Source organism: Aplidium turbinatum, chromosome 17 (assembly GCF_918807975.1).
Source record: "Aplidium turbinatum chromosome 17, kaAplTurb1.1, whole genome shotgun sequence".
In the NCBI taxonomy this organism is placed as follows: Eukaryota; Metazoa; Chordata; class Ascidiacea; order Aplousobranchia; family Polyclinidae; genus Aplidium; species Aplidium turbinatum.
Genome location: NC_137488.1, coordinates 13,796,116 through 13,814,253, shown reverse-complemented (window position 1 = coordinate 13,814,253; position 18,138 = coordinate 13,796,116). Strand labels below are relative to the sequence as shown.

General features: G+C 38.0%; 1 protein-coding gene across 1 annotated transcript in view; it reads right to left on the bottom strand.

The window, feature by feature from the left end:
- LOC145786213 (ATP-binding cassette sub-family B member 6-like) overlaps window positions 1–14,760 on the bottom strand; it is a 42,742-nt gene extending 27,982 nt beyond the window's left edge. The window contains exons 1-9 of the mRNA XM_082597858.1: window positions 14,522–14,760; window positions 8,949–9,116; window positions 8,241–8,433; window positions 4,888–5,046; window positions 4,595–4,799; window positions 4,041–4,207; window positions 2,468–2,705; window positions 849–958; window positions 337–402 (exon numbers count right to left, since the gene is read on the bottom strand). Of these exons, the coding sequence (XP_082453984.1) occupies window positions 337–402; window positions 849–958; window positions 2,468–2,705; window positions 4,041–4,207; window positions 4,595–4,799; window positions 4,888–5,046; window positions 8,241–8,433; window positions 8,949–9,116; window positions 14,522–14,760 (1,545 nt within the window). The remainder of the gene's footprint in view (window positions 1–336; window positions 403–848; window positions 959–2,467; window positions 2,706–4,040; window positions 4,208–4,594; window positions 4,800–4,887; window positions 5,047–8,240; window positions 8,434–8,948; window positions 9,117–14,521) is intronic.
- Between the last annotated feature and the right edge of the window lie 3,378 nt (window positions 14,761–18,138).

Here is an 18,138-nt window from a genome sequence, read left to right as displayed (position 1 = left end):
CCTGGCAGGAAATTTGACAGTAGCGAAGAGGTTTAAGGCATTAAGCGAACAACAGATAAAGGCCAACGGATAAAGCTACACGTTGAGAAAACTGTGCAAATAATAATATCAAATGCACGAGCATAATTTAAATAGTCATCATTATTATTTCTCAGGAAACTGATTCAGCTAAATTAATAGGTGGTTGAGTTACTGTCACACTTACAGTTACGGCCCTGCGTCAAGAGCCTCTACGAACGACGACGACGACGACAAGTATGCGAAGCTACCAGGAATAACTTCTCAAGGCTTTGTCAATCCGAGGATAAAGATTCAAAACCAAACCACTTAGTTCACCTGATAATCTAAGATCGCTTCGTCAAATCTCTTCACTTCATAGCCTTCCGCATTGTAATATTTAACCTAAAAGATGTTGGCACATTACTGCAGAATGAAAATTTCATGACAGCTATTACTACAAGCTATTAAGACCAATAAACGCCACAAATGTCAATAATCAAATTTTTATGAGTGTGCTTCAGAATGGAAAGTTATTTGATAAAATAAAGATATTTTTAAATGTTAAACTGAACCACGTGAAGGAGTATATTACAGGTAGCATTAAAACTAGTAGGCCTAAAAAAAATACACTTCCATCAAGTCTTCTAAAACTGAACTGATATGCATAGTGGGGCGGTTAGTTTTACGACGCTACTGAGAAAAAGTTCGGCTGCTGCCGTACAAAGTTTGGACACAGAAGAAAATCTAAGAAACATGGTTGAGTAAGTTGTGTCTATGAGTAATGGCAGTGACGCCGAAAACGACTCTCGGAAGAGTGTGCCGCGTGTCCTATTTCCACTGGAACTTACATTTTCGAAATTGAGCAAAGAATCAATGGCGCGCTGTTTGGCTCGGTTATCCTTTGTGTTCATGTCCCTTCGAAACTTAGTCCTCCATTCCGTGATGTAGATCGTCGCAGCTGTTTAAATGACGTAACAAATTTAATTTTCTCCCCTGCATGACGCGACAGGCCAGGTAAATTGACTGAGAAGTCGCCGAGCCCGGTTATTCGTTTTCAGTGACGTGCGGTGAGGTTCCTAAATGGTGAGGCACTAATTTTTTCAAGTCACGTTTAGAAAAAAAATTCTTTTAGAACAACAAAAACGGTATCGTACTAATCAAGAATTAGCAGCATGCTTTCACATTTATTTTACAATAAAATCCATGCGCCTATCTAATCCTTTAGAACAAAAACATCTGTGACTTTGTGGTAGAAATCCCTTCTTTAGTCCAAACATTATCACTGGATTTTGAAAACAAGAGACAGTGAAAGCAGAACAGGCGATTTTTTAAAGAACAGCCACTCCTTTTTTGAGTACCAATCTCTTTGAAAGTAGCGAGTTATTTTTTTATCCGATCGTCTGATGCAAACCTTTTAAATCTGGAAGAGGTCTTCCTTTATTAATGACTTCAACTTTAGATTGAAAGTTTAGTTTTGAAAAACTCTCAGCTTAGATACTCTACTAAATCTTCTTCCACTTAGTTAAATTTTATAAGAAATAATCCTTTAGGCCTACACTGCAAGAAGTCACATACACGTGCTATGCGGGCGTTCCAGCTTGATGAAGAAAGGTTTCATAGCTGTGACGTCACAAACGATCACATTGGAGGCATGCCTCAAATGGTAGCTAAATTGTTCATCATGTTTTCTGGGCGACTTTGCGAAAGAAAAAGGCACGCATAATAATGCAGTGTATGGAACTTTTGTGACCTGAAGAGAGGCACAGCTTGGCGCTGCCTCTCTTCGCGTATTTCAACGACTTTGACCACGTGAACGCTTGATACGAATATCGCCACAGAAATAGAAAAAGTTAAAGCACCGTTCGGGCATAGAAACGTGAAATTTGGGGAGAGGAGGCACGACTACAGCAATTCACACAAATTAAAGCACCTAAAAACGTGCATTCTTTACTACTTTTTAGCAAATAATATTTATTCTGTGATAACCATCTTTTTGATATAACTTTTGCTTTGCCAGATGTAGGCAGTTGAGGCAGTGTCTCACCGGCCTTCCCTGACTGCACGTCCCTGTTCGTTTTCAACATCAATTCTATACAGCTTAGTTCTTTCAAACTCAAAAACAGTTCACGTTCATGTGGATGGGTATGACAATCCTGTGCTAGCTAGTATCTCTCACAAAAGAAACAAAATTGAAATGCCCCCTGCTCTCAAGAAAATGCTGCGTAAGGCACTGATTGTATTTAAATATCCTTCTAACTAGTAGGCTAGCATCTTGCGTAGAAGGTGATCTGCGGGTGCAATCCACTGTACATAAAAAAATAACGTAAACGATGTTTGCTTCAGTTGGATGAAAAATTCACGAGGTTGCTTATCTCGACGTTTCGCCTAACTCGACGATATTTCCAATTATCCTTCAAGTGTCAACAAAGCAAACGACTGAAAATTTTGTTTAAAAAAAAAAACTCACCAAGATAAAGAAGCAAACAACAGAAGACGATAAGTCCGAACCAGGCGTTGAACGCAGTAACGAAATACACGATAGCGATAATGATGTCACATATGGTTGGAACGATGCTGAAGATGACGTAGGACAGCAAGTTATTTATGCTGACTGTGCCTCGGTCGATAGAACGAAGAACTTCGCCTGTTTTGCGGGTCAAATGCCATCGCAATGACAAAGAATGCAAGTGACTTAATAACCTAACCTGTAAGTAAAAAAATAACATTGTTCTCTATCGTACCATTCACAAAATAGCAGCAAACCAGTTAGATCCGGTTATTGATAAGCAGTCTTCGAATTAGCGTCGGCAATCGGCAATTGCCTAGGTGATTGCCGACGCAGATGCATGAATGGCGCATTAGCGTCGGCAATAAAAATGCCGAAGCAACACGAGCGCTTGTAAGGACCACAAGATTACAAAAAAAAAACTAATTTTCTTAGACTACACCAGATTAGGATGTTGATTCAATCTTACTATTGCTGGATGTTTTATTTGGGTTACTTCTTACTTTGCCGGCGCTTAGACACGTGCCCAGCTGGGAGAATTGAATCTTTTATAGAAATATCACCCTATTTGCATTGATTTAACGCCAGTAGACGTCAAATTATTGTAAGCATCTACTCCTCATTGCGCCTCGCTTTCCGTTATCTCGTCCAGCTGATACAGCATCTGATGATACTGATTCTGACTAGTTCTTTATCAAACAGACTTTGTGTTGCTCGCAGTGTCCCAATTGTGCCGAAATTATGTTAGCTTATACGTAAATCAAGGCAATCTTCTTGCAGGGAGCTATTAATTTGTTACCGGTATCTGGTTGAGCAATTAACGTTATTTTATAATAATTCAACGTCGCTAGATGTCGAATTAATGTAAAACAAACGTAATTTTTTTTATTGGGCATTGTTATTAAGCAATATAACCCGCCGGGAAAATTAAATCGATTTGTGCTGACTCGAACGTTAAATCAACCCAAAATTAACTCCCCCCCCCCCCCCCCCCGTGAGTTATTTAACGTGAATTATTACCGTAACAGCGTGCTTTTCTCGTTGCTCGCTTTATCGCTACTTTTGGTATTATTACATCACAACAAATCAAACAATGTGGTCGTAATAGACTACTCTAGTATATTTTTCTCTTCTCGCTTTACATGTTTTGGTACAATCTTTTCGTAATAAATGTTCACTGCAATTGCCAAGGCAATTTCAACTTTTGCCGTTTGGCCTCGGCAACGTTTTTGCCGAATTAAAAATATGCTAATTTCGAAGACTGGATAAGCACTGTTGTATAAAGATGCCAAGTCGTATCGGCTAAGCTGAACTGCAAGATAGTAAACTAGTAAATACCGTAACACTTCGTTCTGATTTGATCCTGATAAATACGAATGTGAAACAGATGTAGTTTAATTCAAACTTATCATTTTGTTTAGATTGTTAGCAAACTTTTCTAAAAACACGGATAAAAGTTTCACACAATATAAAATCCAATAAGCCTTTATCCAAACTTTCACAACTTGCGTAGTTCTTCTTAGTCAGCGTTTACCTGAACAAGACGATTGGTATACTGCTGCACTCTTATCCACATGAATGACCGCATGCCGTTGAGGACTCCTCCCGAAGACCCGCTTCCTTGCAGGCATTTCAGGCCAACATAGGCAACTACTTGAACCCACACGACATCCCATCCATCTCCATTCGTCAGTGCATTAACTGTTGACGATAAAATGCTGTTTTCAATTAACGCAGCAATTTATTTGCAAATTTTACTCAAATGTGAAAGAGGCTGCTAAATACAAAGGTTTTCGTTTTTATATTGTTTTAACGTCGCCAATCCGATGTGACCCAGACAGAAAATGTAATCTTCTTTACATTGATTCAACGACTGCAGGCCTTGATTCAATGTAAAAAAAAGTGCACAAGTCGGCCGCGATGAATTATCTCGCGTCAAGTCGGCAACGATAGAATGACCCGATGCCACTTTTACAAGCTTGAAATGCATGCGGTAAACTCTTATAATTCGAGAAATAAAGCTAAACAAAACTGATGCAATGGTTTCTTTACGAAATAAAAATCACGTTAAAGAATGCAGTTAATTACCGATATTCTTGTAATAGATCGGGACATACGGATTGACGATTCTTCCGGCAACTAAGCATCCAATGCAAAGAACAACGCGTAACTGAAGAAGGACATTCTTCGTGGGCCACATGTACGGCAATAACAACACCAGCTTGTCTTTTAAACCTGACCAGGTCGATTGATTCAGCTGATCGCCGTCAGATGGAGCTTCTGCGTTCTCGTCCTGAAACAAAAGTTGCACGACACTTTCAGCTTTCCAGTCGGCAAGCATCATGCTATAGACCATAGAGGATGTTACTAAGCAATCACACATTTTTCATCTCTTTAATTGATCTGGGCCCCATCTTGATTTCATCAAAGTTGTCAGCTGTTTGCCAATAGTTTTCCTGTGGAACACCGGGAGACCAAATGCCAATGACCAACAGCAATGACGCACAAATCAGTCGCACAATCCAAAAGTCAAGCAGGATCTAAACAAAAAGATTCAACTAATGAAGTTGCTTCCGTTGTGCCATAGCATCTTTTCACATATAAGCTAGGTGGGCAATTGCCCACCTAGTCCCTTCGCTTGCCCCCCTAGCCCTTTCTTTGCCCATCTAGTTTGAAACTAGGTGGGCAATTTTTAAGACTTAATTTTTGTTTAAGTTTGATCCTAGTTTTATCTTCAAACAGCAAATCTGTAGTTTTTCGACATTCTTATGGAACACTTCACTTCGATCTATCAGCCCCAACGAACGTGGAGATTCATTGTATTTCATTGCAGTTATTTTTATATATTTATGCTATAGCAACATAGGGTGGCATCACTAGATGCCTACATCATTTCTTAGGAACGAAACCTGCATGCCAACGCAACTACTTCGCGATTCTCACAGCTTTTACTATTTATGACTCATAGATCTTGGAAGCTGACTTGAGAGTGTAACCCTACCCTTATGTCATCAAAGTAGTCCTTTCCAATTTGATAAAAGTGATTCGGCAATTGCTTCTTAACGAAAAGTGATAGGGAATATGTTTTGGTACGATGGGAATCGTCGTATTTTTATATTTTTAACTGGCTAGGGCTAAAATTAAGTACAGTTTTCCTTTAAGTAGATTTCGTTTTGTAACTCTGTTCATTTACTTCTTTCTGGCTTAAAGCAACTGAATTTTCTTATTCTTTCTGGGTAGGCTACCGGTATGTGTAATGATTAGGGCCATTTTTATTTTGACCTAAAAAAAAAATTTTGACTTCATTTATGTCAAATTTTGACTTTACTTTGACCTTACGAAATTGCTTATCTGTGGAGGCCACAGTTCTTCCTTGAATTGATACCAGTTACCCAAACATAATATTATGTCGATTTCAGACCCAAACGTGATCAATAAAAGGAGCTTGTTCAATAAAAGTTAGCCTTGATTGCGATGCTTGTTGTTGCTCCAATCCAGCTTGATGGCGTTTACTTTTCCTGTGGCTTTCAGCAAAATACTTTTTATCGCACTTCACTATAAACTCGCAAAAACTGCACCTTAATCACCCCCGCGAGTTGCATTAAAGTCATCAGGAAAACCTCGACAAATCTGTCTAACTTTTGCTGAAGACGATTTAGCTTGCTTAGGCAGTTTTGTATTACAGAATGTCAGTAGGCTATTCCCAAAATCCAAATTGTTTTTGTTTGTCGTATCCAGGCTTACACCCGGTGCTTGAAGATTTAGGTTAAGTGGACGGGAAGGCAAGGAAGCCAATCTTCGTGTCCACCTTCAGGCATGCCTTTAATTGTCCTGCCAAAGACACAGCCGCATGCTCTTGAGCGGTGTCGAACCGGCGCCCTTTCGATTGCCGTTCCAGGGCTCTCACCACTCGGCAATGCAGCCGACGTTGATCTTCGAAAAGACCACGTTTGTGAAGAGGAAGTGTTTTAATTAATAATTAAATGCGTAACAATGAATAAACAGTGGACAATTTGCGATAAAAGTTATCCAAGTGGGCAAGTGGGCATTATTTCCTACTTTTATGGGCTGATATGGTTTAATTGTGTCGTAGTTCATGATTTACAATGCTTCTACGAGGATTTTGACAAAAATTACCCTCAAGAAACACAAAAAGTTTGTCAAAAGCCATAATTTGACAAATTGTGACTTTGTTGAAAATTTTGACTTTATTGAAAATTTTAACTTTATTGAAAATTTTGACTTTATTTTGTCTTATAAACTTCTTAGAAACAGTCCACTAGGTGCTGAAGTTCAACTTTATTCTTTGATTCGTGGACAGACGAGGTCCTTAAAATTTTTTAACTTTATTATTATTAACTTTTGCGGGCCCTAGTGATGATGCATTAGATTATTAGAATTAGCAGGTTATGCGGACTGAGCAATAATGTTTTATCAGCTTGTTGATGTCTCGCTGCTAGTTATTCATTATTGAAAATTCATTATATAATATGTGCGGACTGCTCTGCAGTTTGAAAAAACTGCGCAACATGATCTTCTAAATTTCCAAAAGACATGGAAAATGATTTGCAAGATTAGACAACACCAATAACACAACTAAACAAGTACCCAAACCTTAGTCATCAATGACAAAAGAACAAGAAAAAAGTTATAGGACAAACTGCATAACAAGTTTTGCACTATTTTTTATTTCAAAAATAATTTTTTATTAGGCATAACAGTTGGGAAAAAACTTTGCAGCTTTTTTCGATTGAACTTTTTAGATAATAAGTTATCGTTAATGTTCCATTCAAGCAGATTATCAATTTGTGTTGTGAGTAGGCTACGTTAAATTTTGTGTGAGATTTTAAAAGTCTGAATTACAGAAGTTTGTTGCCCGATTTTCATCAAAATGAAATACCAGCTCATTAGAATCATCTAATTCTGCAAAGATTCAACTCACTGTAATATCTTAGCAGTTGTGTGTCATTTATCATAGTTGTTTCTTTTTACTTTAGTACAATTAAGAGACCTCTACAGCTAAATGTTGCTATAGATTAAATTTTACTAGGCTGCATTATTATTTATAAAATATTGCGGGCTGAGCTGAATATAAGAATCAATTATAAGTCTCAAAAGTTTAGCCTAAGTATAATAAGTCTTTTTACCCACAATTTTTTTGAGAAATCTGCATTTTTACATGTTTTACGCACGGAAAAAATCCCCTTTTTCCCATCATTTACGCGCGAATAGTGTGCCCTTTTTAACATAATTCTCGCGCTAAAAGTGCCCTTTTTTGACAATTTTCCCACCTAGTCCCAATTTGTGAAAAGATGCTATGCGTTGTGCAGCTTTGAACGACACCAACAAAAAACAACCAGGTTGCTTAAATGCTTAAAAACCGTTAATTGATTTAAACTGTGATATCCAATTAATGAGTTGCTCTATCTATTAGTTCCATAATATTTTTTAATCATAGGTATATGATTGATTGTATGCTAAAATAACATCTCTCCCAAAGCCATACCATCTTTTAATCACTTAGTCAATGGCCAAGAAAAAGGAAGAAGCACCTTAGACAAATACCAAGTTCACAACGATGCTCTACAGTATATAAACGACTCAGCTGCGTATTCATGCAAAACTCGCTAGTCAACTACTGTAGACATGATAGGGTTGGCTCAAGCGAAAATGAACAAAGGTGTATATTAGTCCATAGCATAATCATTTTGTCAAACACACCACAAAAACTTGCCTCATCTCCTGAAGTTTCTTTTAAAAACCACCAATCATTGCTGTTCCAAGACACCGTTGATAGTACCTCAATGACACACAAAAGAGTCCACGATAGTAACAAAATATTAATGTGACCTTTCTTTCCTAAAGTCCACAGCATCATTTTTCTTTCCAGCGGGAGAAGAGCAATGCAACAAGCTAACATAACAAATCTGGATGAGAGTAAATGAATTGATAAAAACATTTTTCACAATGTCGCATGTGTGATGTTGAGATAAAAATCGCATCCTTTATGTTGTTCTGCAGTAACTGCATGTTGATTTCATTAGTTTGATAAACTAGAAATACTTGTGTTTACATTGGCGCAGTATATCAAACAAGCAGTTTCTACAAAAGCGTTTCAAACAATATTATATATCTAAGCCTACTATGTTTTCACTTGTTGAACCTATATAAATCAGTTTGTATCCTTCTCTTGCTTCATGGGCCAGACAGATGTTTGAGTACAACCCCCCCCCCCCCCTTTTTTTTTTCTTTCATTATCTAGCCTACTATATTTGTAAATGGAACAATGAGTAATCTTTCCATGAAAAAGTATAAAGTTACATGTATGTGGGAATTTAGTACACCTATCACAAGACAGATTTTCAGTGGTAGGCTACAAGCAAAATAAGTATAAACAGTCAAACACCTCTGTCCTCTATACTACACAAAAATAATACCTCACCGTACAATTGAAAACACTATATCCTGCCCACTGGTATGTCCAACTGCAACACCCCAAGCAACTCCAAAACGAATGGGAACTTCCAATATAAGTAAAAGCATGCATCCTACTTGAATTTTGTAAAAAAATGACTTGGGTCGATATTTCGCTTCGACAAGCACACCCCGTCTGTAATGATCAGTAAAGCTAGATTAATCAAACAAAACAAGTTAGCCTGATTGACGTTTATTTTGTTGCGAGTTTAAATACACTTACACACATTCATTAAGCAAGAGCAAATAGTACAAACGATTACCTAGAATCTGTGGATACTGCAACGGGTGGCTGTGAAGTGACCTGGAAGGTCTTCTAGTCAAGCAGCCACCCTCAACAAAAGAAAAGGTAACATATTAATATTGTTGTTGTAACATTGTTGCATTGTAGACATAATCTACAATGCAACAATTCATTTATGTGCTGAGCTATCCCACTTTCCAATTTCGATATGACATGAATTAGGCCTATTAATCGATTTTCACTGTTTAATTGCATATGAATCACCATGATATTATGAGCAGTGGCGTAGCCAAGGGGGGGGGTTTTGGGGGTTACAACCCCCCCTTTGGCACGCGTGTGACGTCACTATATTGAGAATGATGCTTTCAGTTTAAAAAAAAATTGCCTAGTTTTAAACAAAATTGCATTAAAAGAGCGAGTTTTGCCAATACCAAACATTCAAACATCTCAGCCAGGAATTAGCAACAAGAAAATACAGAGACTTAGCTTTTTTTCCGAAAAATGCCGAAGAAAACATGATCTTATCCTTTTGCTATGCTACTGGAGAGCACCATTTTACAGGAATATTCATAGCCACATTTTTGTTGAAAATGCTCTCAGAATGCACCAAATTCAAAGTAATTTTTCAAAAATTTCTGGGGGAGGCCCCCCAGACCCCCCGCCGTTGGGTGGTCAAAACCCCCCCTTTCAAAATTCCTGGCTACGCTACTGATTATGAGTAAACGTTTCTAAATAGATCACCATTGCACCAAGTGAATCATTTTCTGTCTGGGAGAAAGAAACAACATTCTATCAAAAAAACATGAAAACTAAGTTTCTTAGACTGGACTACAGGGTCATCAATAATTTATGTTACAAGAGATCCAATTCAAAAACTGGCAAATGAGGTGAACGTGGCTTATGCAAGGCCTATGAGAGGGGAGTACGGCGTGCCTTTGAGGGCCCAGGCCTGTGTTTGTTGGGGGGCCCGAAATTATGGTTTTATAGTTTACGCGCAAAAATGTTTGGTTAAAACCATCCTAAACGACTGCTTTCAAGCATAAAAGTTGTTATTCTTTAGTCCTGGGAGGCCCGTAATCTAGCAAAAGGGCCCAGAAATGTAATCGAGTGTTTTGCGAGCAAGTTAGGGGCCCAAAGTGGTAATTTAATGCTTTACGTGCAAAAATGTTCTGTTAAAAGCACCCTTAATTAAATTATAAAAGTTAGTTATTCTCCTGTCCGAGGGGGGGGGAGAGGGGCACAGTGTAGCAAAAGCAGGTTTGAGAAAAACCCGGGCAAAAAGCCGAGTGCTTTTTTTTGTGTTTTTTAAAAACTATTTGACAAGGGTAGTTTCACGCTTATTTCACTTCAAAATGAATTTCGGAATTAGAGCAGGAGCCGGAGAATACTTTCAGAGCAGGACCGGAGCCGGAGTAAAAAAAAGTGACTTTTCTCGTTCACCTCTGCTAGTGCTGGGCATGTGGTGAATGCAAAAGTTAATGAAGAAAGGTTAGGATTGGTCAGATGATTAACTTGATTATGTTTTAACAAGATGTTATGTTTGAGCCTTGGTAGAGAGCTTGGCTTGTACCAGATACATAAAACACTCAGTAACGTTAACGGATTTAACATTGAACACACAAAAAAAAACATGAAAAAATTACTAAATCCAACGTTTTCAACACCACATTGTGTCCTCTTCAGCAATAATTATAAGCTACATCTAAGAGAAATAAAAAAATGAATTTGAAAATTTTACTTTAAAGATGTACAAGCGACACTTCTCAACAGCACCATCAACTTGACACACGAATTCAATGCAGGATACACAAATTGGCGAGGGACAGATCACATGATCATGATAGGCTATGCACAACACAAAATAATAGTTTGATTGCAGCCATTATTGCTTGCATACTATTATTGCGCACAGATGTCCAATTTTGCAGTAAAATGCAAAATTGCAATATTGCACACCACACAATTTTGCAGTAAAATTGTGTGGTGTGCGATACATCTAAGCAAACATCACACTTTTTTCCCAAGATAAAGGGGGCCCGGAGTGAGAGGGGGGCCCGAAATGACTTTTCGTACCCCTAGTGAAAATTTCTCTCAGAGACCCTGGGCCTATGGAACCATGTTCACAGTTCTCAAGAAGGATTTGAAGATGAGTCTATTCAAACACATGAAGAAACAGTTGTTAAATACCAATACCATTGAGAAAGGTCTCACCAGAGCCAGAATTTTGCTCTCATGCATTGAAGGAGGAGACACGCTGCCAAACCTTGTGTTCAACGATGAGAAGAAATTTGATGTCCAGCATCATTTTAACAGTCAGAATGATCGTGTTTGGTCAAGAGATGGTGACGTGGAACCCCGCGTAGTCCTCGAAGACAAGGGCGGCATTAGTGATGGTGTGGGCCGCAGTCAACGAATCAGAAAGGAGTTCATTGATTTTTGTGGACCAAGGAGTGAAATTGAACCAAGAAAACTACCGAAATGATATTTTTGAGGGTTCAATGTTGCCTTGGGCAAAGAAACACTTTAAAAACGTAATTGGTCATTCCAACAAGATTCTGCCCATTCACATGGAGCTAAGAGAAGGCAAAACTGGCTTTCAGCTAATGTGCCATTCTTCATTTCCAAGGAAGAATGGCCTCTTTCATCCCCAGACCTGAACCTCCTATACTTTGGCATCTGGTCTTGCCTGGAGAACAAGGTTTCGACTAAACACCATTAAAGGTTGGAAGCCCTGAAGGCTAATCTGAAAAAAGAAAGGACCTAATACCTCAAAGCATACGCGCCGACTTCCGGGGGCGGTGCCCCCCTAAACTTATGGTTGAGGGGCAACAATGGCCATTACAAATGGTGTTTCAAAGATAAAATATTTTGCGAAATACATTTAGATCATTTAAACCGACTTAAAAAATGCTGAAATCGAAAAACAGCCTACGTTGTTCTTGCCCGCAAAACAGCTGATCGCCGTCTTTCTCTGAAACGTGGATTAGCCTACTACTGAGATGCGCACGGCACGCACTCACACACTGTTTTTCTTCCCGTGCGTGAGGGCTTTCCTTCCTTGCTTTCCTTCCATGCGAGGCGCAACTTCAAAGTCAAAACGCGTGGTAGCGAATGGGAGGTTGATTGTTTATTCTCATTGCACGAGTTTTCAAACGTCCATTAGATGTTTTGTGACTTCAAACCAGGCCCGTAATTGCCGGGGGGGGCTTGGGGGGGCAATGCCCCCCCAAGCTCAAAGTAAGAGATACATATTGTAGACTGAGCTAAAACGTTTACTTCAATTCTTTCCTTTATAAAATCACTCAACAACAATTACTTTGAGTAGCCCTCCCCTTTTAAAGTAGATTAAGTTTGTTTCATGCTTGAGTAGTTTCGTGTGAAGTCAGCCGAAACAGCCGCCTTTCCCTCGCAACTCACTGGCAACCGTGGTACGAACTACGGTGCATCTTTATTTCTTAACCCTAGGAGTAGGTTGTCATGACGAGTATGCTTAGTGACTACAGATTAGGATGAGTAGCTAAGAGTAAACTAGAGCGGATTTGAAAGATGTTTGTTGGATTCCAATAGTTTGGTATTCGTGTGGTAGCCTATGCTATGTATCAGCTACTTACTTACAATAACTACTTTTTTGTAGATTTATGATAAAACTTGAATATGTCTCAGAAGTCGATTGTACAATATTTTCGAAATGAACGTAGTGGTGATAGCAGCTCAACACAACCGGAGCAAGTATTGCATCAAAATGCAGGCCTACCGGCGTGTAATAATGATATCAGTAGTATGCCACAACCATGTACCAGTGCAGGTGCAACAGCAAGTGATCCATCATGTGATGCTTCAACTACATCTGTTGAGTTAACTGATACAGAAGCAGGTAATGCTGCTAGTCAAATAGTAAAACTTCGGAAAAAGTTTGGGATACAACTTGATTAGCTGGAATTACCCATGTTTTGGCTGGAATTATCATTCGAAATTACTGCTATCTAGCACCTTGTGACTTTATAACATATGTCGTGCCTTTGCCCGAAAAACCGCAAATTAGACTCATTGCAACTACAAACGTTATGTGCATAGCCGTTTACTTCGCAACAGCTTTTGAGCCCACCCAAGCTAAAATGTATAATTACGGGCCTGCTTCAAACATGAAATCGATTTTAGCAAACTTTACCGAGTTGAAACGACGACACAACGAACAATTAGGTGAATACAGCTCAAAGAAAAAATGCATTTTTCAAAACTGTCATCCGTGTTTTGCTTCAATAAGCACTGCATTGATGTATATATTGTGAAAATATATCCATCAACAATTATGAGAAAACTGCACTATTCGATAAAAGACTGGCCATTCCCACTAATAACAGAAGAGAAAACACTTCGCCATTGTTTACAGAGCAGTTACAGCGCATTTAGAGCAAGACGGATAATGTACGTCATTACGACGAAAAATTTCGGTAAAACAGCGGGAACAAAAGACGCAGGAAAAAACCTGTAGCCTACCGATCGGCGGAAATATACAACTGATACAAACTAGGCGTACTACATGCGTAAAACTAATCGTTTCAAAGCAGCGGTTCTAATAAATTCGGTTTGCGACCTACAGTAGGTGTCAATATACACAAGACAGTAGCCTTAATCAAAGACTATTTTAATTGAGTAAAATAGCGTTATGGTTATGACGTCATCACCTTTTTCGCCCCCCAAGGTTTTTTGAAAAGTCGGCGCCTATGCCTCAAAGAGTTATTCATGACTCTTACAGTTCCTTTTTGAAGCGTCTCCGACTTGTTACCGTCGCAAATGGCGGACACATTGAGTAAAACTGGTTTTTCCTAAATATTTATTTATTTGACAATAATATTGTATCTTTATTACTCAAAAATTGTCTACCATTTGTTAAATACAGTTGTTTGAAGTTGTAACGTTAAATACTGATGACCCTGTATATCTCCTCTTGTCCAATTTCTAAAAGTAAAAACCAAGGAAGGGTGAGATCAATAAAGCACCAGTGGTCTTGCGTTTTACTACCACACACATTCATTAACGAACCTTTACAGCCTACTTCACCCAAAACTGAAATCATTAGAAGGTTTTTTATTCAAATATACTCATTTCAAAGGCAACAATTGATGTACTAGCCTGTTTTAGCATTATCCATTTCATGCCTCACAGTAACTAGTTATTGTTACTGACTACGGTTACTTGGACAGTGATGATTTATGATATATACTTTTATAAATATTACCAATATAGTACACCAGCATAATGACAAGTAATGTTTTTCAAATCATATTTTTTCTTACTTCTTTATCTTCTTGATTTGGTAAGCAAGCAGTCCAATCATTACAATATATAAAGCAGTAACAACAGTGTTGAAAAAACATTGTGATAACCCATTGTCTTTCCACAGTGGAACAAACAAATGATCTCCACAATACGAAAATACTTTGCTGCTTCCGTTGGAGGTTGACGATGTTATCATTCCTTGCAGCAACGATTGCCTTGATTGGTTATGTAACTTTTTTATTTTAGATAGATCCATGATTACAAAATCAACCAATCAATGAAGTTTACAAAAACTTAAAATAAAACCAAACAGCTTTTCAAACATATACAAGTATTATCTAAAAAGAGTAATTGAGTCACTTGACAAGCTGCTAACGAAAAGTACTGTAATCACATTGAAGTAAAATATATACATTCGCTGTAAAGATTTGTATAATGAGCACGTTGCCAAAATATTTGTACATAGAAATGATATCCAAGTCTCCAAAGTTACTTTTTCTAGTGTAGGTATCTTTGCAGAGAAATTAAGTGTTGTGATATTGAGAAAGTGATATCTTATTATTTGGGGAGCCCTACGTTCACTGAGGTGTTGAGATATCACTGTCCCCGTGCATATAAAGTTTCACCGCATTGCAACTGCTGGAGGATTCCCCTCTTTTCCACCATTTGTATTCTCGCGCCCCTGCCCATATCAACGTCTGCCTTGGCATGGCAGTGGTATAAGCTTTCAGTTATGGATCTCATGTAATCGTAGAGTTCTGAGTTTGATCAACAAGTAGTTAATTATAAAAACAGTAGCCTGATGTCAGCAACTACTACAGAGTAGTTTAGGCGCGTTCCTATTGGTCACAGCGGAAAACCATAATATCTCCGTGGGAAAGTTGTAACATAAAATTCCCGAATCCTTTCGTCTGTATGCGATGACACCGAAAAAATACTCTTCTGAAAACGTCTTTTCACGAATTGTACTTCAGCAAAGAATAGCCACAGGCTGTCGAAAAGGGGGCGCAACACGGTACGCACTAAAACTTGTCAACACAATACAGATTTCTGGGATAAAAGACGGAAATTTCGTCTAGTTGGTAAGCACAAGCAAAACAGTTTTAATATTCGACCAACCTTTCCAGCGACAATTCTAAAAATGACGAAACTGACTTGGGATATTTCAAACTTGCATCTGTGACGTAATAGTCGATAAGCATTGTTAAGCAATTCCACAGGTGTTAAAAATAATTGTGCAATGTTTTACAGGTGTTGCAAAGGAATGATGAAATCTCTGCTCATTTTTTAGCAATATTCCATGACGTAAGACGCCATGTTAAGTAGACCTTAACGGTTTTATGTGACGTTTGATTTGGGGAACGATTGTCCGTAACACGTATGTAAAACCATATTACCAGTTTCCTAACTGAGGTAACCTGTACTTGCACCAATGGAAATTGTATATTTGTATGTAGGCTACATTAACTACGATATTTTTAATATTATTTCTATTTCAATAAGGAATATAACATTAAGGTTTATTTTGTGATTGCTTAGAGTGCTCTGAATTTTTTTTTTTCAAACACGACTTAAGTATAATACATTTCACAACCGGTTCAATTGAACACAGTAAAGAACTATCTTTGAAACTTTCAATTCAATACTATTCTTAGCAGCTGTTATTACATGGCGCTCTTGCAAGGTGTCACAAATTGCATTGTATTATTATACATCAACATCATTATGTAGCCTACATTGTAAAGACTAAAAAAGCAAAAATTGATATTCTATTAAATGGGACTTGTAGCTTTTAAGCTGCTGGGGATTTCATTTTTCCTCTTTTTTTCTTATTTTACATGAAAGAGACATACAAAAAAAAACGTCACTAGAGTTGTTGCAGACTGTCTAAGCCAGTGTAGCTAACCTTGTAGTTTTCTTGCAAATTTGCGTATTTTTTTAGTTTGAGGGTTGCTTGTTTTTAGGCTTGTTTTTGCCAGTCCAATTTTTTTTAAATTGTTCTTGACACTGAAATCAACAGTTTTTTATTGTAGTTAACATTGCATCTTTTTTTTTTTTTTCAGGACAATCATTGCGTAGATTCTGTAGAAGAACGTAAATAGGTGTCGTTCTTGAAATAAACGTGAAGTATGGACTTTAAAATTTGCATTTAAAATTTTGAACTGTCAAACTGCGTGCTTGATATGAATTGGTGTTGGTTGAAAATTACTGGGCTTGTTTTTGTGCTAATATACCTGTTTTGGGCTTGTTTTTAAGAATCACTTGCTTGTTTTTTAAAAATAACCTGGCAATATTGGTACGATCGTATCTCTCATATAAATTTCAACGCAAAGTAGCATTTAGCCTACTGCACTAGCAAGAAAAAAAAGAAAATTATTAAAAGAGATATAAACAATAAATACTATTAATATTACAAAAGTGCTCAATGCCAAGCAAAGAGCCAAGCAGAGCGAATTACATCAAATATATTTATTAATCTCTCAAATCTCTACAGCCTGTTTCACCCTAAAAGGAGATCATCAGAAGGTCCTTACTTATATACAATAAGAATAATATCATTTTAGGGTGAAACGGGCTGTAGAGATTTTAGAGATTCATAAGTATATTTGATTAAAATAAATATAAACTGCTGATGACTTAAAAGGTTGCCAGACCACTCGGCATGCGACAACTCAGCAAGAACTTCAGCTTTCTCAGTTCCATTTACCAACTTCAACCACTTGCTTAAATGTTGCTAGTTCAGTTGCCACTGACTCAACTACAAACTACCATTTACTCAGTTCACAACTGCTGACTTGTAGGAGACTTGGCTTAAAAGCTACAGGCTCTCAATCCTTGATGATCCTGTTATTCTGAACAAATTATCCCTAATTAGGAAGCTTTTTAAACATGCTGTCATTGGAAAGAAGCACTGTCGAATGTTAAAAAATATGAACAGAATGCTGATAAAAATCTTCAAAAGAAAATTTACTCGCAGTAAAACTTTTCCATGTAACAATGTGATGTCCTAAACCAGGGGTCACCAACTGGTGGCCCGCCACGCTGTTATGTGCGGCCCCCGGAAGGTATCAGCGTACAGCCGTACAAGTATAACCAAAAATACTTTTCTTGAAGACTTAGAGAGCATGGCAAAAAATCAGTTCAGTTCAGTTTGTTTTTATTTCTGACCATCACAGCGAAAAAAACAATATATGATAAACATAGCAGAGATCCAGAAAAAAGTAGAAGCGACAAAACGCGGACGTTATAGCGTGCATGATACCAAAGCAGGACAATCAGTTTAAAATATGGCACGGTCGCAACACCTTTAAAAATATTCTTGGGAAGCATATTTTCGCTTTGCATACGATTCCACGACCAATCAGATTGTAGTTCTAGGTGGAGGTCGCTTAAAGTGGTACTACCACAGTCAGTGGTGGCCTTTGGGGGTGGCAAGCTGGGCGACCGCCCAGGGCCCGCAAATTCATGGGGCCCGCGCTTAGCCAAAATATGCACAAATAAAATTTACATTAAGCACTAGCAGAAAGCAGTAGGCTAACTTAAACTTTTCCACCATAGTTTATAGTTTGCATCCCTATTTTTTTAGAGTTGGTTTTGCATATTTTTTCAACCAGCACCTGGCAATGCTGTTTGA